Raw genomic sequence first — 23,090 nt, 5'->3', positions numbered from 1 at the left:
TTGTGAGACATTAGGGAAACAGACGTGTACTCGGCTCAGCTGGGATTTCAGGCAGATGCTAGACTATCGACTGTTATTTGATTTAATTCCAGTGTAATTTCATCAAAGGTTTTTTTTTAACCAAATGAGACTTCTTATCTCAGCACTTCAAAAGCATCAGAATCCCTTTTCTGACCGAGTCACCAGTGCATTTTCGATCTGAATATTATACATTTTAAATAACCCAGGCATGTTATTGAACATTTTTTAGAAGCTGCGCTTTTAGATGTTTCCTGTTTATTGATGGTTGCGATGTGCCGGCGTTACTTTTTAACATTTCATGATTTTAATGCAGAACTTCCAGGACCTCCATCAAATCTGGTCATTTCCAAGATTAGCTCACGATCGGCTACGCTGAAGTTTCGTGCAGGGGATGATGGGAAGACGACCATCTCCAAGTGGATTGTTGAGGGGCAGGTGAGCCATATTTCACTGCTTTTTTAATAATGTAGTCTACCATGTTACTGGACATAAGCTGTACTGTACATCTAGTCCATCTCTGCAGTTTACACTTATGATATAATGTCTAACTCATTCCCAACCAGCCATTTTTTTAATGTTGCCCGCCAGCATTTTTTTGTGATTTTTGCACAAATGCCTTCCAGAATTTCAAAATGTTCTTCTAAAAATATATAAACATACAATATATCAAATGAAAGAAAAGACCTTCTGCTTTCAAAGAAACAATTAACAAACAAAACTGGGAAAAAAAATGTTTCATCCAATCTTGATTTTTTTTTTCTGCTTATAAACTCTTAAATATGTTTTTTTGTTTGGTTTTTTTAGCAAAAAGCTACAAATAACAAATAATTGCATTTTTGTGAAGGAATTTTGTTAGAGATCAGATTTAGAATGTAATCAAAACATACATAGAGTTTGTAATTAGTAAATAACGTTTTTGCTTCAGTTTTTTCATAAATTAGGTACCGTACTTTCTGGATTATAAACCGCACCGGAGTATAATCCGCATCATTCAAAAATGCGTCATGAAGACGAAATAACATATATAAGTCACAGTGGACTATACGTCGTGTTTATTTAGAAAATTATTTCACAAAATCCAAGCCGAAGAACAGACATTTAACCTGGAAAGGCAAGTTATTCAATAAAACAATAGCGGACAGAACAGCAGGCTGAATAGATGTCTGTACATTAAAAGTAATATTATCAGTTATTTAAACGATAAACCATAGCACACAGAACTTACCTGGAAGGTTGAATAGGCTAAATTAACCAAACAAGCCAACTAGCGTGAAGTTCGCATAGTCGTCATTCCACATCACTGAATCCATTGAATTACATAACTACAGAAGCAGCTAGGGCGGACTCTCACGGCTGTAGACAGTAATGTTGTCTCTTGCCTCAAAAAAAAAATTTATTCATACTGACTTACAAGGCTGTAACACGCAGCACCAGCCAAGTTATGAAAAAAAACCGCGGCTTATAGACCGAAAAATGCGGTAAGTGCCATCTAGTGGATAATCGCGGTATTGGAGATTAACATAAAAATTTGTGTTTTTTTATGCAAATGTTTTCTCTTAATTGACGGGATAACTCATCAATGGCGGGGAAAGTGTTAAAATGTCATGGGTGATGAAAGCTTTGTCTCCTGATACTTTAAATGGGCATTTGGTTATACAGCATCTTGACACAAGTAAGGAAGAACCCGGGGTAAAAGTAAAATTTCATCACCGTTTTGTGCATCTAAGTCCTGAAAGATGTTTTTGACCACGATAATTACATTTCTATAGCGGGAATTCTTATACTGCGTTGTATTTCTGGTTTCATGTGTTACAGTACTGATCAATCTATAGGTTATTTATTGCTGTAACACATCCTGAAGTTTGCCCTCTCAACGTCTATTCAACGTCCCATCATCAATTCCTTACATAATGTATACCTTGTAATGCACTGTACTGTTAATCGCTTTGAATAAAAACATCAAGTGTAGATAGTATGTAATGTAACCAGAGACATAATTACTTGTGACTTGTTTATTTTTTGTTTTAAGCATACATTCAATCTATTTACATAGGTTTGGTGCATACAATTGGTGCATAATATCCTATTTACTTACTGAATGTGCATATTGTGTATTATTCACTGTGTGCATATATAACAAACGTGTTTCTTATGGCTTATGCGAATTGTTTAAAAGTTAAAAAGTCACAGAATTATGTTTGCATAATTATTTCTATTACATCTGAGTATTGTTGCACATCTCTGCCTGATACTAAAGATACTGTTGACACAGTTTCTCTTGAATTTTGGTTTCCTCGGTTTAATGAAAAAGAATCTCATCTTTTCATATTAGTAGCCAACACCATGTAGTTTCAGAAACGTTTAAGGGTTCAAAACTGCATTCATCCATCACCACAGGGCTGAAAACTGTCAATATACATACTGTACTTATCACACTTCTCAGTTCACATCGGCTCAGCACTTTCATTTTAACAGGAATAAAGCACAGTCCCCGTCCTGATTGCCCTGCGCTGTATTGAAAGCGCATCCTCGTCACATGCGGCTCGATGAAATGACGACAGATTAACGTGACCGGCTCCTAATTTCTAACCGACATCAACTTGACGTGACCAAGCCCGAGGCTCTCAAAGGAAGCTTTAGCTTTTCATGTGGCGGCACTTAAATTTCTAAGTTGATTGAGGCCGGGCTATCTGCGGCTGCAGAGACCTGTCATGGAGGGAGAGAGAGATGCTGCATACACACCCGCTATGAAATACAACAGCGGTCTCAAGCATAAGGTGCCACGCGTCGAACATCTATCACGTTGGCATAAATGCTTACCGCATACAGTACACTCCAGTGGTCATAGTAAATCTTTTTGAGTGCTGGGAGCTTTGATTGGTTTAGACTTGGCTCGCACAACGTGTTTGAAATGGGGCAGTGGTTGGCACTGTCCGGGACTCAATTGAAAACGCTTTAACCTGAATTCCTGCCGAAGGACTTGTTCCCATAGAAAACACTCTAAAAACCTTTGGCCTGTGACGTGCTGGATATAATGAAGTGCAGTGAGTGGATTTTTTTTCTTTTGTTTGCTTCACTGGTCGGACTTTGACTCAACAAATGCTGAGATACCATTTTTAAAGGGTCTGAAAAATGGTCCCTTTCTGATGTTTCTAAATGGTGTAGTAGATTAATATCCAGGTACTGTCCTGTAGCCAGACTATCAACATAATGTCCGGTCCACAGTGTACTTTTGTCCAAGAATAATAGGAAGTGGCTTTCTGACGGACTTATAAACTGTTAGAGAAAATGGTTTTAAGATGTTACTGGGCCTGTATCAATCCCCATAGTCCCCCATGTTAATTATGCCAAACTTTACAGGAGAAAATAATATGTTTACAGCCTCTTTACCCATTTTTGGTTATCCACGAGTGATTTGCGGTGACGCGTAGCCAAGATGGCGACGGCCCAAAGTTCTTCACAAAGCTATGGGTGACGTCACGGGCACTACGTCCATATTTTTTACAGTCTATGTGTAAACATATATACAAACCACTGATTTTCATGGTCAAAAATACAACTTTATTTATTACGGTACTTATTTTTTATAGTCCCACTGTAGTAAAAAAAAAGGTTTATTGTTATTTATATGTCTCTGTGGCGTTTATAATATGCTTTAAGACAAACCATGTGCAAACCATCATTTAAAGCAACACTATGTAGTTTCCATGTAAAAATGACTTACAGCTCCCCCATGTGGTTGAAAAGCGCAACAGGGCCTGGTATCAGACACTCTTCTGCAGGCAGGGGGAGGGGCGGGGCTGTGTGCTCTACCCTCCACCGCCACTTTCAGAGTGTGCTTGTAGCAGCTAGGAGGCTGCTCAGGTTGCAGCAACAGTACAATTTGTCCAGTTAAAAGTTGTTCTATCACTGAAATAATTTTAGAGACATTATTTAAAGGTAAAAAAAACTACACAGTGTTGCTTTAACACATGCTTAGTAGTTAAAGGACAAGTTCGGTATTTTAGACTTAAAGCCCTGTTTTCAGATTGTTTATGGTGAAATAGAACGGGTTTGACTGAAATTTCGACATTTGCGGCTGCCCTGAGAATTTTCGCGTGTTTGTGTTTCAGCTCAGACCTCTACAATGGGTTTAATGGTGCACTGGAACAATCCTTCCTAAAATGCATTAAACTTTCGTTTACAAAGACGTGAAACTCACCGAGTGGTCAGGGGTGTTCACTGATACGCTCACACAAAAATCGCTGCAAAAGAGCATTCCAACAGGTTTTATTGTAGTTTTTAACCAACTCCATTGACTTGTATTAGATGTCCTGTGAGGTACGGTATTACTCCGCGCCGGGAACTTTGTTTCTATTCTTGCAATTGGCAATGGCGGATTAGTGCCACCACCTGGGCTGGAGTGTCTATTATTCAAGCTCTAAGCGGAAGAATGTACGGGTATGAGGCGTTTGGAAAAATAGGTCCACAAGTTGCAGAACTCATGTGCGGTGTGTAATAGTCTAACCTGCTAACCTCAGCCCTAAAACAGTTAGTGAGGCAAATGCGCACTTCAAGTACAATATGCATTGTGAAACCGGACTTGGCAGTTATGTGTCTGAAACTACTCATATTAGCATCTATTTAGGCATACAATATATATGTATATATATATATATGTATATGTATATATATATATATATATATATATATATATATATATATATATATATATATATATATATATATATATATATATATATATATATATATATATATTTTATCGTAGTTTTTACCAACTCCATTGACTTGTATTAGATGTCCTGTGAGGTACGGTATTACTCGGCGCCTGGAACTTTGTTTCTATTCTTGCAATTGGCAAAGGCGGATTAGCACCACCACCTGGGCTGGAGTGTCTATTATTCAAGCTCTAAGCGAAAATACATATATATATATATATATATATATATATATATATATATATATATATATATATATATATATATATATATATATGGCTCGAGCAGTGCGGTTGAGTAGAAGCGAATAGATCTGAATATACTAAAATGAGGGAATTACATTCAAGCTTTTTAAAGCATGTAATTACTGTCACAGGAAAAACTTTTTATATGCTATTATGATGCATTTAGTGATAAAGTTATTGGCTACAGGGAGACTTTAATTTATCTAGCTCACTAGCAATAAACAAAACTTTTGAATGTTTTTCAAAGTCATGGCTTTCAAAAGAGACAGATCGAGAAGGAACTCTAAAAAAATGAATTGTGCACATTTTGTTCAGTTAACTTAACCGAAACAAGTTAATACAACATGGGTTTTAAAAATTGTCACAACGTTTGCACTTTGTGTTGGGAATACATACATTTTTGTTGTCATAACTATAGGAAGTGGATCTTTCATTTCCATCATCCGTTGCAGGGCATGAGACTACTTTTTGAAATGAAGTGTTTTTTATGCATTTTTAAATAAAGAAAAGACTTGTTAGTGTTTAATTTTGTTATATTTATATATATATATATATATATTAAACCAAACTTTTAGAAGATATTAAAAGTCAGGGAATCTGTTTGCGGCTTGCCATTTAAAAAAGCTTTCTCTTTAGGTGGGCAGTATCGGTGAAGAGGAAGAGTGGAAGGTGATGTACGAGAAAGAAAATGACCCTGAAGCTCAAGTGCTGGAGGTGCCCAACCTCTCTCCATTCACACATTACAGGTCAGTGATGTTTTTATACAAACACACACCAGCGCCAACTGCTACATAAACAGCATTTAATTTATTTGAACCTTAATATGAACACATTTCAAATGAGCGTAATTAAATAAAGACAAATGAATTACTTCAATTAGCATTGCATATTGAACACACATTTACTGTGTGCATGAACAAATAAACCCAGTTTATACTCAGGTCAATACACACAACAATGCTTTTCTAAAATACTGATCTTTTCGATGCTTTTTGACATCTTTGTAATATGTGTCTTGCATTAAATAAAGTAAATTTAAAAGAGAATTACACATAGAAGTGTAAATCACTATGGGGCCGTATCTATTTAATACAGGCAGTACTTTGGCAGTCCCTATACTTGGTGTAGTGATAACTCTAAAAACATTTTGGTACTTGGCAGGTGTAAACAAGACAAATAGATGCTGTCTAGTGACAGCTTTTGGTTAGAATAAGAAATATTCTGTAACATTAATATTTAGATACATCTGTATTAATGTCTGTTGTAATAGAGTTAAAAAGGTGTTCCTGTATCTCAGTGTTAAAAGATTGCAGTAGCAGCACTAAAGGTTGTAGATTTGAACACTCATAATGATATAATATATATCTTGAAATGCTCTGTAAGTCCAATTTCCCACTCTTAAAAGTGTTTTGATGCAGTTGTCTATACCTGTCAATAGTGAATCTTGGTTGTGAAATCCAGTTGTCACACTAAATAACCAAACTCTGTATGTATAGAGCAGATTAAGCAGTCAGAAAAGCATATTATATACTCTTAATCATGCACTTCAATATTCAGTTATCTAATTATTGCATTCCCTGTATGTAAAGCCACTGTTGGTAAGTTTATTATCTGGCCTCATTTGTTTGTTTCAGACAGCTTGAATCATCTTTAAACGTTCATGATGAACTGCTTTGGCTCTGTGTTTTTCTCTACCCTGCAATTTATGTCAATTCTTATGGATGTTGCTACAGTCTCTCCGTTTGTTCTACACGCTGATAAACTTTGATTTTATGGTAATTGGTGCAATTAGAAAGTGAATTGCAAAGAGCATAGGGCTTGAACAGAGTTCATTTCTGACTTTACAGCCATTTATTTTCCACTCTTGAGTTTAGTTTGGTTTAACAATAGCTAATGCAGATTGATGTACTGTTCGGTTGGTACAGGTTCCGAATGCGTCAGGTGAATATCGTGGGTTCGAGTCCAGTCAGCGTGCCCTCCCGTGTCATACAGACCCTGCAGGCCCCTCCTGATGTGGCGCCCAGTAGCGTGACAGTACGCACGGCTAGTGAGACCAGCCTGTGGCTACGCTGGATGGTAAGTGGCTACACGTATGCATTTGCTCTCCGTGAGCAATTTATCATACAATTGATCTAATAATTGAAAACTTAATGAATAGTAAAACTATCAATTTTTCAATTGTGTTATTCCTTGCTGGAAATTTCTCCTATCAAATTGTTTAACTAAATAGATTAAAATGATTCTTGCAATCTGATGGTCGCAGTTATTTCTCATATATCAAAAAGTTTAATAATAAGTGTAATTTAACAGTTACATATCTCCAAGGAGAAATATGAAACGAAATAGTAGATTATATTCAACCGACTCAAATTCAATTATTCAAGGTCTTGATTCATATTTTAGTAAGAGGTAAGAAGGACTCCTAAAATGGGTTCGAGGAAACTATTACATTCACTACTTTCAACGCTGATGTTCTGACAGCATGTCATTATCCAGTAGCACACATGAATACAAGCCAGGACGTTGAAAGCAGGGTGTTTTTCTGCATCTATCGATTTTCACCTGAAATAAAGAATGCTGACATGCAAGAGCTAGTGGACAAATTGACTTTCTCAAATTGAGGCTTTTTACCTGTCAAATTAAAAGCAAATGAAAGCTGATGTTTGCCAGTTTGTGACATCTCACTTATCTGTTGGCACCCAATCAAAGTTTTCATTTTCAGTTCATTTTTTGAGGCACGTAAAATAAGAGGGATTGATAAATATGAGGTATGCATTTACGTTTAATCATTTGCATACAGTACTGCAATATGAGGCAAGCTTGATTCTCACGAAATCCAGATTAAAAAGGTGTCCAGCATCAGAATTTTTTATAAGCCCTTGAAGCCTTTTTTTGCACATATAAGATTTCTTTTTATGAACTTACTACTATAATCATTATTTTTAGATGATTTAAATAATTTAATTTAAATATTTAAATATAAAGGAATTTAAATATTTCCTATATAATTATCTAAATTTTTTAGACTATCATTTTCAAAAGTTATCATTACCGTTACATGATATTACATAAAATATATGCATTTACAAACTTATGGTTCGGTAATGAGAACTAAAAAGTTGTCTAGGTACAATCAGGGGCGATTCCAGGATTTTATAAATGGGGGGGCACAGGGGGGACCAAGAACCAGTCAGGGGGGGCCAATCAGAAAATTCAAATGAAGATAAATACTGTTTTAGAAAATATTAAGCAAGGTTCCCAAAATCTTGTGCAATGCCACGTGCTCTAATATAGATGGTATTAATTTTTTGTATTTTGCATGGATTAGACAACACAGTTCTGTTCCAGAATAGTTCACTTTAAATAAATTGTCATAATTTACTCGTCCTAAAGTTATTTCAAACATGTATGAGTTTTTCTTCTGCTGAACACAAAATAAAATATTTTGAAGAATCTTAGTAGCCAGAAAGTTGATGAACCCCATTGACTGCCATGTTATTTTGTTCCTACATATGAAGTCAATGGGATCCATCAACTGATTTTGGTTACCGACATTCTTAACTCTTTTCTTTTTTGTGTTCAGCAGAAGAAAGAAACTCATACAGGTTTGAAACAAGTTTAGGTATATGACCATTTAAATTAAGTGAACTATTCCTTTAAGTAGGTTATCTAAATTACACAGAGTTGCGTGTAGCTGGTATATTAGTTAACGTTCTGACATATCAGGATTTTGGGAAAATATTAGCCCCACTTAAAAATGTGTTTTTCTACGCTGTCTGATCTGACTTTCATTGTTTATTATTTTTATTTTAACACAACTGAATGCTATTTTTACATATTATCTGTTCTGTTGTCAGACATAAAGAAAGAGTTTAAAATAGTGACTAAACACGACCCAATAACACCTCGTGTTTAATCCAACCAGCTGTTACTTTATACTGCTAAAATCCTGATTTAAATGCGACATTGTCTGATACAATTTACATTGAAGAGCTGATACGAGGTGATTTCGGATTACCTGTGCGTCTCATGCAGGGTTGCTCTTCTCATCTGATTGTGTTTATGAGCGCTTTTAATTTTAAATTAAAATTGCTTTTTAGTTTAATTGTAGATTGCGTATAGCGCAGACAATTCAGCGCAAATTCAAAAATATCAGAGAATACTGTTACGCGTGCGCGCGCACGCAAAACGCACCATAGGGAGAGAGAGAGCTCGTGCACAGAGAACTGGTGTGTGTCTGTGTGGGAAAACACTACTAACCTTTAAGTCGTGATACTCGATCAACAGTCTTCTCTGTCAGTAACATCTGTTGACTGTTAACTTTTACGTGAAAAGACAAGTACACGGAGGAACCCAGGTGGAAAACACTGCCAACTTTTAACTCCTTCACTCAGTGTCATGTAAGAGAGGCACTGTCGAGGTTCCGCACGCAGCAGTGAGAAAGCGTGCACGCGAGCGAGAGAGAGAGAGGCGCTGCTGAGCGCTTGCAAAAGCGAACGAAGCCGTTTTAAATAGTAAAATAAAATGTAAATGGTTATCATGAGAAATCTATTTGATTTGTGTTGATTTGTGCCTGTGTTGAGTCTGTGGCGGGTTGCCCGCTCCTTCTTCGCGTTCGCACGAGTCTCAAATTAAACAGTGATTGACAACTGGTCCAAAGGTGCGGTGGGTGTCTTGGTGTCTCTTTCCTCCTGTTTAAAAACGCGCAACTATTGTGCTCGCTTCGTCTTCGCGTTCGCGGGAGTCTCAAATCAAAAAGTGATTGACAGCTCTCTGGTCCAATGGTGCGGTGGACATTTTCAGGTTGACAGTAAATCTAGCTGGCCCAATGAGATTGGAGGGGGGGCACCAGGGGGGGCCAATCATATTCCAAGGGGGGGGCGGTGCCACCCCATGCCCCCCCTCTAGACACGCCCCTGGGTACAATGACAAACAAAATTTTAACTTTTAACTGGAGAGAAAAAATAAGAACTGCTAACTTGGTAGCCATCTTGAGTGTCACAGTCAATAATGTCCCTTCCAACAATTTTTTTTTTAAATGTTAGTTCCTTGAGGGCTTAAACAATGTTTGAAAATTGTTACGGAGGATGAGAAAATAGGTCTTGGACACATTTATATTCCATATTATTGTCTCTACATTTACCAATGATCACCAAATACCACATGTTTCTTTACTGTAAATGTTTATAGTATAACACGCACTGAAGCTTTTTCTTTTTTAGATTTTTTAATCATAAATATTTCCATGTGAAAGAACCCAAATCCAGTCACGTTGCGGTAATGAAATTTTTCCCATTAAATGTGGAAAAAAAACAAAAAATGGTTTGTATGATGTCATTTGAAATCATGTGCAAAATAGTACATGAAGAGATGTTTATAACTGTAGGCTTATTATTTTGAACGCATTTACTTTTTTTATCAAAATGATTCATGACACCTCGCAAGTCTAATTTCGCAAGAATCACCCCAGCGTGATTGTAGTGAAAATGTTTAGGAATCTAAATCTTGCTTTTGATGTTTCCAATGACTGTTTAGCAAGACAAAGGGAACATACAGTGTCAATGTAATACCTGTCCTTTACAAGAAGAAATTTATAGAGATATTTTATGTTATCAAGTTCTGGTACGTTGAAGCAGTTTGAGTTGAAAGAGCTAAAGTGCACTGAAGCAATCTGCTAACACAATTAAGCAATTTCGCAGGTTATATTAAGTTACACACTAGACAGAATGTGCAGCTGTCATTGTCATAACAACAGTTTAACTTGAAATATGAGTCTGAAATAAATGTATGAAGAGTTCACAATGCAGTAAGTACCCATTATTTTCAACCCAGAATTGGGTCAAAATGGGACAAACCAAGCTGTTGGGTTAAAACAAACCAGCAAATTTTGCATAATAGCTGACAATACTGTAAGTTGGCTAAATTACTATATATGGTTTGGTATCTCAATAATATTGACTTCTTTTTTACCATATTGGAATCAAAACTGTAGAATTTAAAAGTATCGGAATTGATCAAATTAAAACAAAGCACAACCCTTAATGACCTCTCAATGTTTTCCTGGCAGCCGCTGCCGGAAACCGAGTACAACGGTAATCCTGAGAGCGTGGGCTACAGGATCAAAGTGTGGCGGGCAGATCAGCGGGATGAGGTCAGCACGAGATTGGTGAACGACCGTCTGGAGAGAGAAATCACCCTTGAGGGTCTTGAGGAATGGACAGAGTATCAGCTACAGATACAGGCCTACAATTCCATTGGCCCCGGGCCCTGGAGCGACACCGTGAAGGGCCGCACACGCGAGTCAGGTGAGACGAATACACAAATACACTGGCTTTTTGTAAATGATCCTAATGCGGGTTGATCGTTCTTTGTTTCCGTCTCTCTCTATCGCACGAGAAATAGAAACATATTTGCCACCTGTGTCGCAGAGGGAGGGTCTTTAAATTTCCATTCTCTGGATGATCACATTCGGAAATGTAAACAGGTTGCACTTAAATTGAATTTTATTTCTTTTATGTGATCGGCACCTCACTGTTTTCCCACTCAATACCTCCATTCGTCCTCACTCACAAGCAGCTCTAAATGCATGCTTGCACTGCAGATAAGAAACAAGATGATTGGCTGCCTGGCGTCTGTAGTTATCGTTACTGTTGCTCCCTACGAGAGAGATTTATGGCCCCAAATGGTTGCAGGGTGAAGCAGAACCTCGAAAATTACTTTTTAAAGGTGAAGTGCGTCGTTTCTGCACCAGTAGATAGAAAAAAGAGTTGCGAAAATATTAACATTTTCTGTAGAAAATGTTTGTGGTTTATTAGTCAGTTAAATGTGGTGTTAACGGTGAGCTGTTTAGTTGCTAAGATGGTCTTAATGGTTACTAGGGCACTCCAGGTTGATTACAAGTATCAAACTCTAGAAAGTTAAAATAGCTCACGTAATAATCTATACAATTCTCTAGATATGGCTCTTTGATGCAAGTCTAATGATTTTAGGTATTATTCATGTCTGTGGCACATACAAGTAATTTACAGAACAAGTTATGCAATAAAGTTTAATACATAAGTTTAAGAGTTCATTCAGTTACTAAATTATAGGATTAGTAATCATAGTCTTGTCAGTGTATGAACCATTAATAAATGTTTTCAAAGTCACCTGTAGTCAATAATTTTATCTATTAAAGTGACATATTTTAACTTTTTTTTTATAAGAAGGTGAAAATAATTTCTTTATGCTAAGGTGACCAGATTTTTAAAATGAAAACCGGGGACATTTCCTATTTAAATTGTCAAAATATCATTAAAATCTAATTTGTTGTTATCTATGAATTAAAAAAATGGGGACAAAAATGACTTATTATTTCTTACTTTTGTCTTGTTTTCAGTACAAATATCTAAAAATTCTTAAATCAAGATGCATTTTCTTGATAAGCAAAATCCCCTAAGAAAAATCTAACTTTAAGACAATTTTTTTTATTGAAGCTTAAAACATGCAAAAAATCGTTTTCTTAATTCTTTTTCTTGAATTAAGTAGTGGCTGTTTTTTTTTTGCTTGTTTCAAGCACAAATTTGATATTTTTTTGCATTAAAACGAGACTTATTTTCTTAGGTCATTGTGCCCATCAAGAAAATGCAATTAATTGAACAATTTCTGTAGCCTAAATCCAATTTTTTTCCCCTTTTTACAAGAGACATACCTCATCAAAAATGACTTCTAGGGCGGCCATTCCCAAACTGTGGTCCGCGGACCACTAGTGGTCCGTGAGGGTACTGCAGGTGGTCCGTGTAAAGGCAAAATAATAATATGTATATTTTAATATACAAACTCGTTCATATTTTGGGCAAACGTGAACTGAACGTACTGTATTACTGCCTAATGAACGTTACTGTGAACTCATTAATTCTGGTGCCTGTGAACGGCACGCTCTCTCAGTTTAACGTCGTTCAATAGGGTGCCAGATTTGTATATTCTTCCAGGCGAAAACCCGACTAAAACACTGTAAACAGGCCTTAATGTGTAGCGGAAAAAACACCCAATCTGGCAACACTGCCACCAGTCAGTGTTCACCAGTCACGCTGCATGTGTCATCAAAACAACACAGACACAGAACAACACATAAATTCCTGCCACGCCACTCAAATAGTTTAACATTAAATAACATCATATTTGTCTTAAATCGTTAATGATTAACATTCCGGATCTCGAAATAGACTTTGACTAAGCTCATGCTATTTAACGTGCACGTGTGGTGTGCAATACCTGCGAGTTGTCATACACGCAATGCCTCGCAGCGCTTCTCGCCCGGGGTGCGACCCCCACCCGGCTAGCCTTTCAAGGTATGTGCAAGCAATATTGCAAATACAAAAAAAGACAGCCAATGCTAATATAAACTCTGGTTGGATAAGGATTTAAAGTTGGACATGAAGATGAAATCTGACGCATTTAGCTTCAGTGTTAAAACTGATCAAATAATTGCTGTCTGTGGTTCTATATGGGCTATAATGGCAATCTTTAAAAAAAATAATATGGGAAAAAATAACTATAAATTAGTTAATTTTTGGAACTGTGAACTAGTTCAACATTTTCAAATATGAACTATGAACTGAACTAGTTCATTTTAAAATTTGTGAACTGTGAACTAAACTAGTTCCAACCCATCCTCACCCCATTTCGTCAATATTTGACGACACTTGACCATTCGTCAATATGTGACGCGGAGGGTATACCTTTCGCGTCATTTTTTGACGAACTGGGGACTTCAATACTATTACGTCCGTTGCATTCTCTTTCCTATTTTATTACCATTTGCGCGTCGGTTTAGGGTTAGATTTACATAATGACATCCCTACCCAAACCTAACTCTAACCCCAACGCCAGGTGACAACTGTTTCTAACCCCAACGCCAGGTGACAACTGTTTAATTTCGCGTACACTGTTTAATTTCGCGTAATCTAACCCTAAACCGACGCGCAAATGGTAATAAAATAGGAAAGAGAATGCAACGGACGTAATAGTATTGAAGTCCCCAGTTCGTCAAAAAATGACGCGAAAGGTATACCCTTCACGTCAACATATGACGAATGGTCAAGTGTCGTCAAATATTGACGAAATGGGGTGAGGATGTGTTGCTAGTTCATGTAGAAAGGGAACTTTCCCAACACTAAGAATATGTATATAAATAATACTGATATAAGGTTAAGAAACCTGTTGTACTGATGTGATGACCAGTTATAGTTTTAGTGCTAGTAAGACTATTTAGATGTGCAGATTAATTCAGGACTTTGTGTAGACATATTTTATAATAAGTATTATGAGGTGGTCCGCGAAAAATCCTGATTACAAATAGTGGTCCACACACACAAAAAGTTTGAAAACCCCTGTTCTAGGGTACTACTTAAGCTGATTTCATAACATTGTAAACGTGAAGAACAGAAGGAACAATGCAAAATGTAAACATATTTAGCCTACACAAACACATGCTCAGAACCACATTGTGTTCAGTTCACTTCATTGGTTGATTAATTTAATTTGACAAGAGTAGTTAGTACCTTAACCCCCGACAACTTTAACTGTTTTCATATCTTATGATAACTTGATTGATGATAATGACACTTGTCGCTTTCTCAAGTGTCTCGTAGTAAATTCTTCTTCTCTAAAGCAGTGACGCGCAACCAAGTAATAAGTAGCTCGCGGCCCCCTCTGCTGGTGAAAATAATCATTACATGATTGCTCTGGTCTGGTGCTACAAACGCTATGTTGATCGGGTTTTCAGTGTATTTGCTGGTTGATTTGGACGTGCTGTAAAACGGGGACATTTCCGGGGACAGCTCCAGTCGGGGACAGAACACCAAAAAACTGGACTGTCCCCGGAAAACGGGGACGTCTGTTCACCTTACTTTATACCTTAAAGGGACACACTTTTTTGAAAACAGTCTCATTTTTCAGCTCCCCTAGAGTTAAACATTTGATTTTTACCATTTGGGAATCCGATCCGCCGATCTCCAGGTTTGGCTGTACCACTTTTAGCATAGCTTAGCATAATCCATTGAATCTGATTAGACCATTAGCATCCGCTCAAAAATAACCAAACAGTTTGACTCTTGTGTACCGCCAGACGCGGAGATCGGCTGAATGGATTTGTCAGTTCCAAAACTGTAAAAATCAAATGTTTAACTCTAGAGGAGCTGGAAAATAAGCATATTTTCAAAAAAAGTGGAGTGTTCCTTTAAAAGTATTTAAGATGTAACTCTACGTCTTTGCTTCATGTAGTATAGACGGTTTCAGCAGTAACAACATAAACAAGTGGCTGTCACGGTCCGCACGTAACTTCCGGTAAACTCCGCTAAGAATAAATAACAACAAAGTTCTTTAAACGTAGTTTATTTATATAACAAGCAAAAAAACAACACATAGATTACCTAGGAAACCAAAATATTTGTTATTTTCGAAAAGGCATTCGTTCAAGAGATCAGTTTAGTAACTAGTTAGACCATTAAAAAAAACTAAACCAGAAGTAAGGTTTGGATCCAGACGTGTATCACGTGCATCCGATGAAACCGTCTATATGTGGATCTATTAATATGCTAATTAGCCCCCGCCTAATTAGCCATCGTGTTTTTGAGACCAACTTTGGTAAACTGCAGTTTAACGGAGCAGCAACAGTGGTGACTGATGAATTTGCACATGGTTTATCTTTGGCCATACGGTATCCACCGATGCACGATTTTTGCCATCCTATAAGATCATTAGACTGTTTAAACTTGGGTATGACAAGCATGTAGGTTGTACGATGATGACACCTATCGAATTGTAGGCTGTGACAACTGTGACTCGCATTAGCACAACGTCATCAAGCATACACAACTGGTAAACCAATACCATTTCACAGGACATAGCAGCAAACACACTGGCCCTCATTTATCATTCTTGCGTAGAAACGGGCGTATATGTTGGCGTAAGATTAATCTTACCCTCCTCTCACCGCCTGATTTATGAAGCTGTGCGTACGTCTGAAATTCAGGTGTAAGCAATATCTGCCCTTCATAAATGCCATGGCTGAAAACGATCGTCATTAGAATAACACGCCCATATAAATTCAAGTCTCCACCTCCCCCACGCCCTCATTTTACGACATTGACACACGAAAGACGGCAAAGAAGAGAAACCGGGGAAGTGGAAAGAAACAGAATTGTTTTATTTGGGAGTTTAAAGAGCGGGATTAAAGACACATTAATAATTGCATGACATTTTGTAATATTTTTATTATTATTTTTATTATTAATGACGCTTAATTGATATTTAGAAGAATAATTATTTATTATTATTATTATTATTTACTGTTGCCTACATCTAAATTATATGTCTGCTTAATGGTTCGGTTAAGTTTTTTTAAAATAATATTTTAAAAAGATGTAGTAACTTTTGTAGTGTTTTTTTCAGTTTTTACATACAGTTGTTTGTTAGCTAAGATCCAGTTTGATATGGAGCTCCGTATATAATTCAAATTAACAATTTGTTTCCACGACATCCACATGTTTTACTAGGCTAATACATAATTTGAAGTAATAATAATTGTAATAGTAATTACGAAATATTATAATAATTAATTCCAAGGAACAAACTGTTGAATATTGGGAACGAATTTTATATATATGGCCATACTTTAGACTACATAAGAAAAATAAGTGTCCATAATGTAGCATAAAAGATAGTTCGTGGCCATGATTTTGTCCGCATGTCATCATGATCGGATTTATGGCTTCATTCAACACAAGCATTTTACCTTACCTATTCATGTGTAGCTATTTATTTATCATCGAATGGTATGTAACTAGCTTACCTTTTGATGCATTATTACCATGTTTTCGTAGCACATCCTTGTGCTTTCTTGCAATGTGCCGCTTCAGATTCCAGGATGAATATTTGCTAACTTTTACAGTCTCTCCGCACTTCCTTTCAACGTTTTCTTCCTGTCCAATCTTAACTTTGATTTTTACTTTACATTTATGTATAAGGCTTGAATTCCATAACTTATTGCTAGACGTTTTTACAGATTCTCGAACTAGCAAATTATCAAAGGGCGTTCTGGGTTCAACGAGCGGTGCTGAGTCAGCGGAATTTTTAGAGAGGCGCTTTGATGGTAATATTACCGCACTGCTCAAGGCTACGCTCCGCTCCGCTCACATGCTTTGCCCTGAAACGTCAGGTAAAGCGCCCAGGATCTCAACTGAAGGAATACATATGCCTACAAATCAAATGCTTTCGGTAAAGTCTCACAAATTAAACATTGAAGTACATGTTGCATAAAAATAAACACTGAAGTTTATAGTTACTATGTTTTTGTTTTTTTACAGTGGGTCATAATATATCATATATTTTTGTTTGTCAGTGCGTTTTGTGGTGTTAGGATTTGCGCATTTCTCAAAAAAAAAACTCAAAATGTGCGTACACCACCTCCTGAGCTGGCGTAGGATTTGAGCGTGCCGTACGCCAACGTCCATATTGATAAATCTCAAAGTCACCGTGGTTTTGGGTGTACGCCAGGTGTACGCTGGAAATTTGGCGTACGCACTTTTGATAAATGAGGGCCACTGTGTGTTGATCATGCCAAATTTCTGACACTGTCAGAAAACTATCATAGGCTATCTTTGGACGCAAGACCGGGAAACGTCCGTCTTTGAACTTCTGTCACTCTACGACATAGGACCACCAATAAAGAGCCACGATCACAAAAATCACCACAATTGTTTTACGATGACAATCTTTCATCTGGGACAGCCAAAAATAATGCAGTGTATCCTGTGCATATACATTTATTTACCACGGAAGACTTTAAAACACTCCCATCTATCTTCCATTGTTTGGACAAGCAAGTAATCCCACCTTATACACATGTCCAAACTCATCGTTCAAGTCAAACTGTTATGACTTACCCAGTTCCTCCACTCCAATAAATACATAACAGTTCTGTTCCATTAGTGGTGCAGTAATGACACACTGCACCTTTAATAATCATTTAAAAGCTTTCACTTGAGTCTATCATTATGTCATTTTCAGCCAGCAGCCCAGATGGGAAGAACATGCTGGACTGGTGATGCTGCCAGATTAGGCCAGGTTCCAATGGTCCGTCTGGCGCTAAAGTTTACAGGTCTTTGCAAGGTGCTCACGCTTAGGCTCTTCATCTTTGCACTCGCACACTAATGCTGTTTGCTTTCATATCAGCACCACTTTCTTTTCTCCCTCATGACACAGGCGAGGTGACTTATTCACAGCGTGAGATTACTCGGCACTTGGGTTTGTGTGTTAAAGCACAGTTTGAAAAGGAATTGTTATTTGTCTTTTTTTGTTTGCGTAGTGCCATCAGGGGCTCCGGAAAACGTGACAGCCGAGGCCATGAGCTCCAGCCGCATCCTGGTTACATGGGGGCCGGTTCCTGAATCACAGCAAAATGGCAACATTCTTGGATATAAGGTGGATACTTGAGTACTCTCTTTGTTTGTGTTTTTGTGGTTATATTCTTTCTTCTTCACAAAAATGGAGACAAAGCACCCGAATGAGGTGAAGTGCAGTGGTGTCTGCTAAAAAAACATTTCAGGATAGATAAAGGTTTAACCATGCTCGTTCAAACCATGCACATGGAGCTATTGTGTTTGATTTTCTTTTATTTAGCATTTTTATTTAAATGTTTAAAATGAAACTTCCTTGTAAAATTCAATATCCTAAATCTTAAATGTGATGAATGTTTAAAGAGCACCTATTTTCTGATTCACGTTTTTACATTTTCGTTCGTGTGTAAGTGTCTATTAGTACATGTTAATGATATGCAAAAGGTACAAACCCCAAAGTAAATGATGACGTGAGTTATCGTATCCGTAAATCTCTTTTTTTGGACTACAACACACACACAGATTGTAGGCAATAGTTTAATTTCTAGGATTGGTGATGTAGAAAGACCGACATTATCACAATTCCTCCCGCTTTGGACTCTCAGGCTCTAAGTTAACTCCTGTTAGCATTGGATTGTGACTGAATCTTTCAAACATGCTAAGGAGCTTCAGTGTATTCAGGCCAATCACAACATACAGATTAGCTGGCCAATCAGGGGCACAGTGCTTTTCAAATAGATAAGTTTTGTACAAAATCACTGCGTCCGAGGAAGGCAGGACATCTGGAGCTTCAAAAATGTACGGTATGTGGAACATAATGTGGTTTTTAACCATAAACCACGCCAACACATAATAATATTAAAAATAAAAATAATAATTGTAATATACCAAATACACAAAATAACGTTGTTTTAGCAATGAAATATTGGGTCATGTGAAGGGCAAAATTTACTTGGATCCTTTGATAACATATGTAATAGATAATGTACAGTATAGTGAGCTTGTCAAAATATACCCTGGCTAGGAGATCAAAGTCTTGTATTCACTTGACTATACAGTACCTTGTTTATTAGACGGCTAACTTCCAAAATACCTAAAAATATTGCTATATTAAATATTGGATTTTTCTATTTTAGACAATGGAGTATGAAACATACTTTAGCTGTCATTATACAAGAGTATAAAAGAAAAAGGGTGCAAATTGAACATAAACTATCATTTTATGACAGTTTGTGATGCAAGAAACCTGACATGACTAACTACTAGCACTATTTCTTGTGTAGGACATAAATAATATAAGATGAAATGACCCCTTTAACATCGCACGCTATATATAACAGCATAGCACCATAATAAACGTTTTCCTAGAAGCCCAATAAAGCATCAGTGTTTGTTCCAGTAGCCTCTTTTATTTTCATTTTAAATAATGAACCGGGCCGTGAAAGCGTTCATTGAAAGTCTGACCCTTGCGGAAAGACAAATATTTGCAGTCAGACGTGTTGCTGCGCACCCATATGTTCAGAGAAGCTTCTCTGCTTCAAAGTCAACAGTAATTAAGACAGACGGCTTTATCGAAGAAGCAGCCTGCTGAAAAATGGGCCTGGAGGAACAAACATCACGTAATTCTGCCACATTGCACAGCCGACGATAAAAGTCATGTCTTGGTGTTTCGATTTAATGTGATTTTACAGTAAACGACAGCTTTTTACGATTACAAAATCACACAACGGTGAGACCTGAGTACGCTATAACTTATGCTTTTTGTCTAGGTTCTTTACAAAGAGAAGGACTCGGATTCGGATGCTCAGGTGAACGTGGTCAAGGGAAACATGACGCAGTCCACCCTACTGCGTAACCTGCGGAAATACGTCCAGTATGAGATCCAGGTTTTGGCTTTCACACGCATCGGAGACGGCCAGCTTAGCAGCCCCCCGCTGCTGGAGAGGACTAAAGATGATGGTGGGCAACTTTCCTCCTCGATCTAAATCACTAAGGGGTTGAATTCACTACAGTTGTACCACTTATGCACACAAAAATCTGCATTTTAAGTCACTGAACCACTCACAATCCAGTTTAATCAGATGCTAAATGCGCTGTGGGTATTAAAATTTAGTCATGGTAATGTTGTAGTGCTACCACACCTCGTTTCTATGTAAATTAGACTTTCACTGTATTTACAAGACTCAGTGCTGTTTGACTGAAGCAATTAACGCTATGCAGTTATGCACAGAAAGTTTAAATAAAATAAAAAAAAGAGGTGTACACTTTTATTAATTATGGCAGCTGTAATTCATCAAATAATACAGAAGAGGCTCATATCCACACCTGTGGTGCTGTCAACCTAGTTTTGGCATTTTAAAGAGTTAATTCAAGTATGCCAGATCATCTGCAAGGTGGTGAATTGTGCCATCCACATTCTGTTAAGATGTAAAGACGTTGTATTTCCTTTAGTTGTAAAGCAACACATTCATCTTAAGCAGATTTCCCTTAGAATAATTGAAGCAGTTTGGTAAATACGCTGATTTTGCAGTTTTGTTTATTAATTGATATTTTTGCCGTTTAATGGCTACACAGAGACTTGAGTGCTGTAACTCAACTATTTGGCGTATTATGTGCACACTCCTTGACCAAGCAGTTCACATTTATGAGCTGTCGTGAGTAATGGGCATTTGCTCTAAGCACAAGAAGTGGGCAGATTGATGCGGCCTTGAATTTTTATAGAACAGAAAAGATAATAAAACTGACGTTCAGTCTTTAGCTCTCACTCAAGCCTCGTGTTTTTTTTTTTAAAGTCTGCTTACGCTTTTGACATTCAGTATGTGCGTTTCAAGAAATGCTTCATCTCCGTCGTGAGTGTTTTTTGGCTTCGCCTTCGCTAAATTGATTTTCTCTCATTCGCCGCTTTCCGGCAGCACGCACGCATTAAAATACCACCCTGTTGAGACTGCCATTTTACAGCGAGATTTGGTATAGACACATTTGGCAGGGCAAACGATATGGTAAATTAAAAAATTTACGACATCGCAAACTACTTTGTCGAGGGCGGCCTTCGAATGTTTACTTTATGGAGTGCAGCGTAAATAGACTTTGAAGGTCTGGATGAAACGGTGAAATGAAGGCTTCCAGAGGAAAAAGTCTTGATAGTTTGCTGTCCATTACTGATGTTTACTGTGGACAGGATTTCATGGACGGATCACACAGCGAAAACTAATGCACTCTATATGAATGCTACTGTATAGAGACAGCAGGGCCATAAGGCAAATAGACTAAAGCAGGGATATGGCACAACTAAAGCTTTACTCAAGGTTGCTTCTGTCACATAGGAAACAACTGATATACACAGTGTGCCGTGAAGCAATATATAGTGCACAAACTAATTGAATTGCAATTTATCTCCCTTTTAACTCTTTGAATTCAATCAGGCTTGTTGCACTTTGAACCATCATCAGTTCTATATGGAAATTTATATTTTATCTGATTTGATTTGATGAGAACAAAAGAAACTTTAACCACCTTTTTTATATCGAGGGCAGCCAAATGTAATAGTTTATGAATAAAGGATTGAATCAGACCACATTAGTCAATTACTGCTTTTAATGTTGAATATCTATCTGGGTTAAGGCTTTGTTTTGTAATTATTTGAGGCCATCAGTCGATTTTTTTTTTTATGAATATTTGTGACTCTGTCTGTGAAATCCAGGCTTAAGTCTCATAATCTAATTTTGAGATAAGGAGCATCAATATTAAAGATATCAAGGTTATGAGGTTATCAAGGTTCATTATGATTTGTAAATCACAAATTTAGATGAGTTTTTACAAAATGGGTCACATATTAAACTTAAAGGGATACTCCAGTCAAATCTCAAAATTACCCCATGATTTACTCACCCTCAAGCAATTCAAGATACAAATGTCCACAAATGAGCACATTTGGAGTTATTTTAGTAAATGTCCTTGCTCTTTCAAGCTTTATAATGGTAGAAAACAGGGATCAGGGAACCCCTCTTGTCTTTAAACCCCAAAAACGTGCATTCATCTTTTACAGAAGTAATCCACATGGCTCCAGGGGGCAAATAAAGGTCTTCTGGGGATAATCAATATGATTTTATAAGAAAAATATCCATATTTCAAACTTAAACCGTAATAACTAGCTTTCAGTAATTGTTTAGCATAATGAGCATTCTTTACCGTTGCACAGTGACTCTCATGAATCACGTGAGTCCAAGATGGCGTGAGTCCTTACCTGAAGCAAGTTATTATAATTTTATAAAGTTTTAAATATGGATATTTTTCTTACAATATTGCATTGATTACCCGCAAAAGACCTATTGGAGCCATGTGGATTACTTCTGTAAAGGATGGATACACTTTTTGGGCTTCAAAGTCAGAAGTTGTCCCTGATCCCTTTATTCTCCAATTATAAGCTTTGAAAAGCATGAAAGTTTACTAAGACAGCTCCAAATGTGCTCGTCTGCAAGATGATAGACAAATGTATCTCAGATTGCTTGAGTACATCATAGGGTCATTTTGATATTTGGCTGGAGTATCTCTTTAACAGCAAATTTTACTTTTAGTAGTCTTCATTAAAGGATTATAAATACAAACGCTACTTCTCTCATTAAGGAACTTAAAATATATAACATGATAACACCATATAAACTGTAAATACAGTATATACACGGTAAATAATATTATCACTGCATGTCTCATATATTATTTTGGGAACA

General features: G+C 37.0%; 1 protein-coding gene across 4 annotated transcripts in view; it reads left to right on the top strand.

Annotated features, from left to right (window-relative positions):
- The window catches only part of sdk1a (sidekick cell adhesion molecule 1a), a 376,732-nt gene that overhangs the window by 307,216 nt on the left and 46,426 nt on the right, over positions 1-23,090 (top strand). For all 4 annotated transcript variants that reach the window (XM_065261980.2, XM_065261910.2, XM_073814026.1 and 1 more), the window contains 6 exons: positions 335-456; positions 5,621-5,730; positions 6,910-7,060; positions 11,052-11,289; positions 18,333-18,448; positions 20,133-20,322. In XM_065261980.2, coding sequence (XP_065118052.1) covers positions 335-456; positions 5,621-5,730; positions 6,910-7,060; positions 11,052-11,289; positions 18,333-18,448; positions 20,133-20,322 — 927 coding nt within the window. The remainder of the gene's footprint in view (positions 1-334; positions 457-5,620; positions 5,731-6,909; positions 7,061-11,051; positions 11,290-18,332; positions 18,449-20,132; positions 20,323-23,090) is intronic.

Source organism: Paramisgurnus dabryanus, chromosome 3, assembly GCF_030506205.2.
Source record: "Paramisgurnus dabryanus chromosome 3, PD_genome_1.1, whole genome shotgun sequence".
NCBI classification, from domain to species: domain Eukaryota; kingdom Metazoa; phylum Chordata; class Actinopteri; order Cypriniformes; family Cobitidae; genus Paramisgurnus; species Paramisgurnus dabryanus.
The sequence above is the reverse complement of the archived record's forward strand: the minus strand, read 5'-3'. Positions and strand labels throughout refer to the sequence as shown.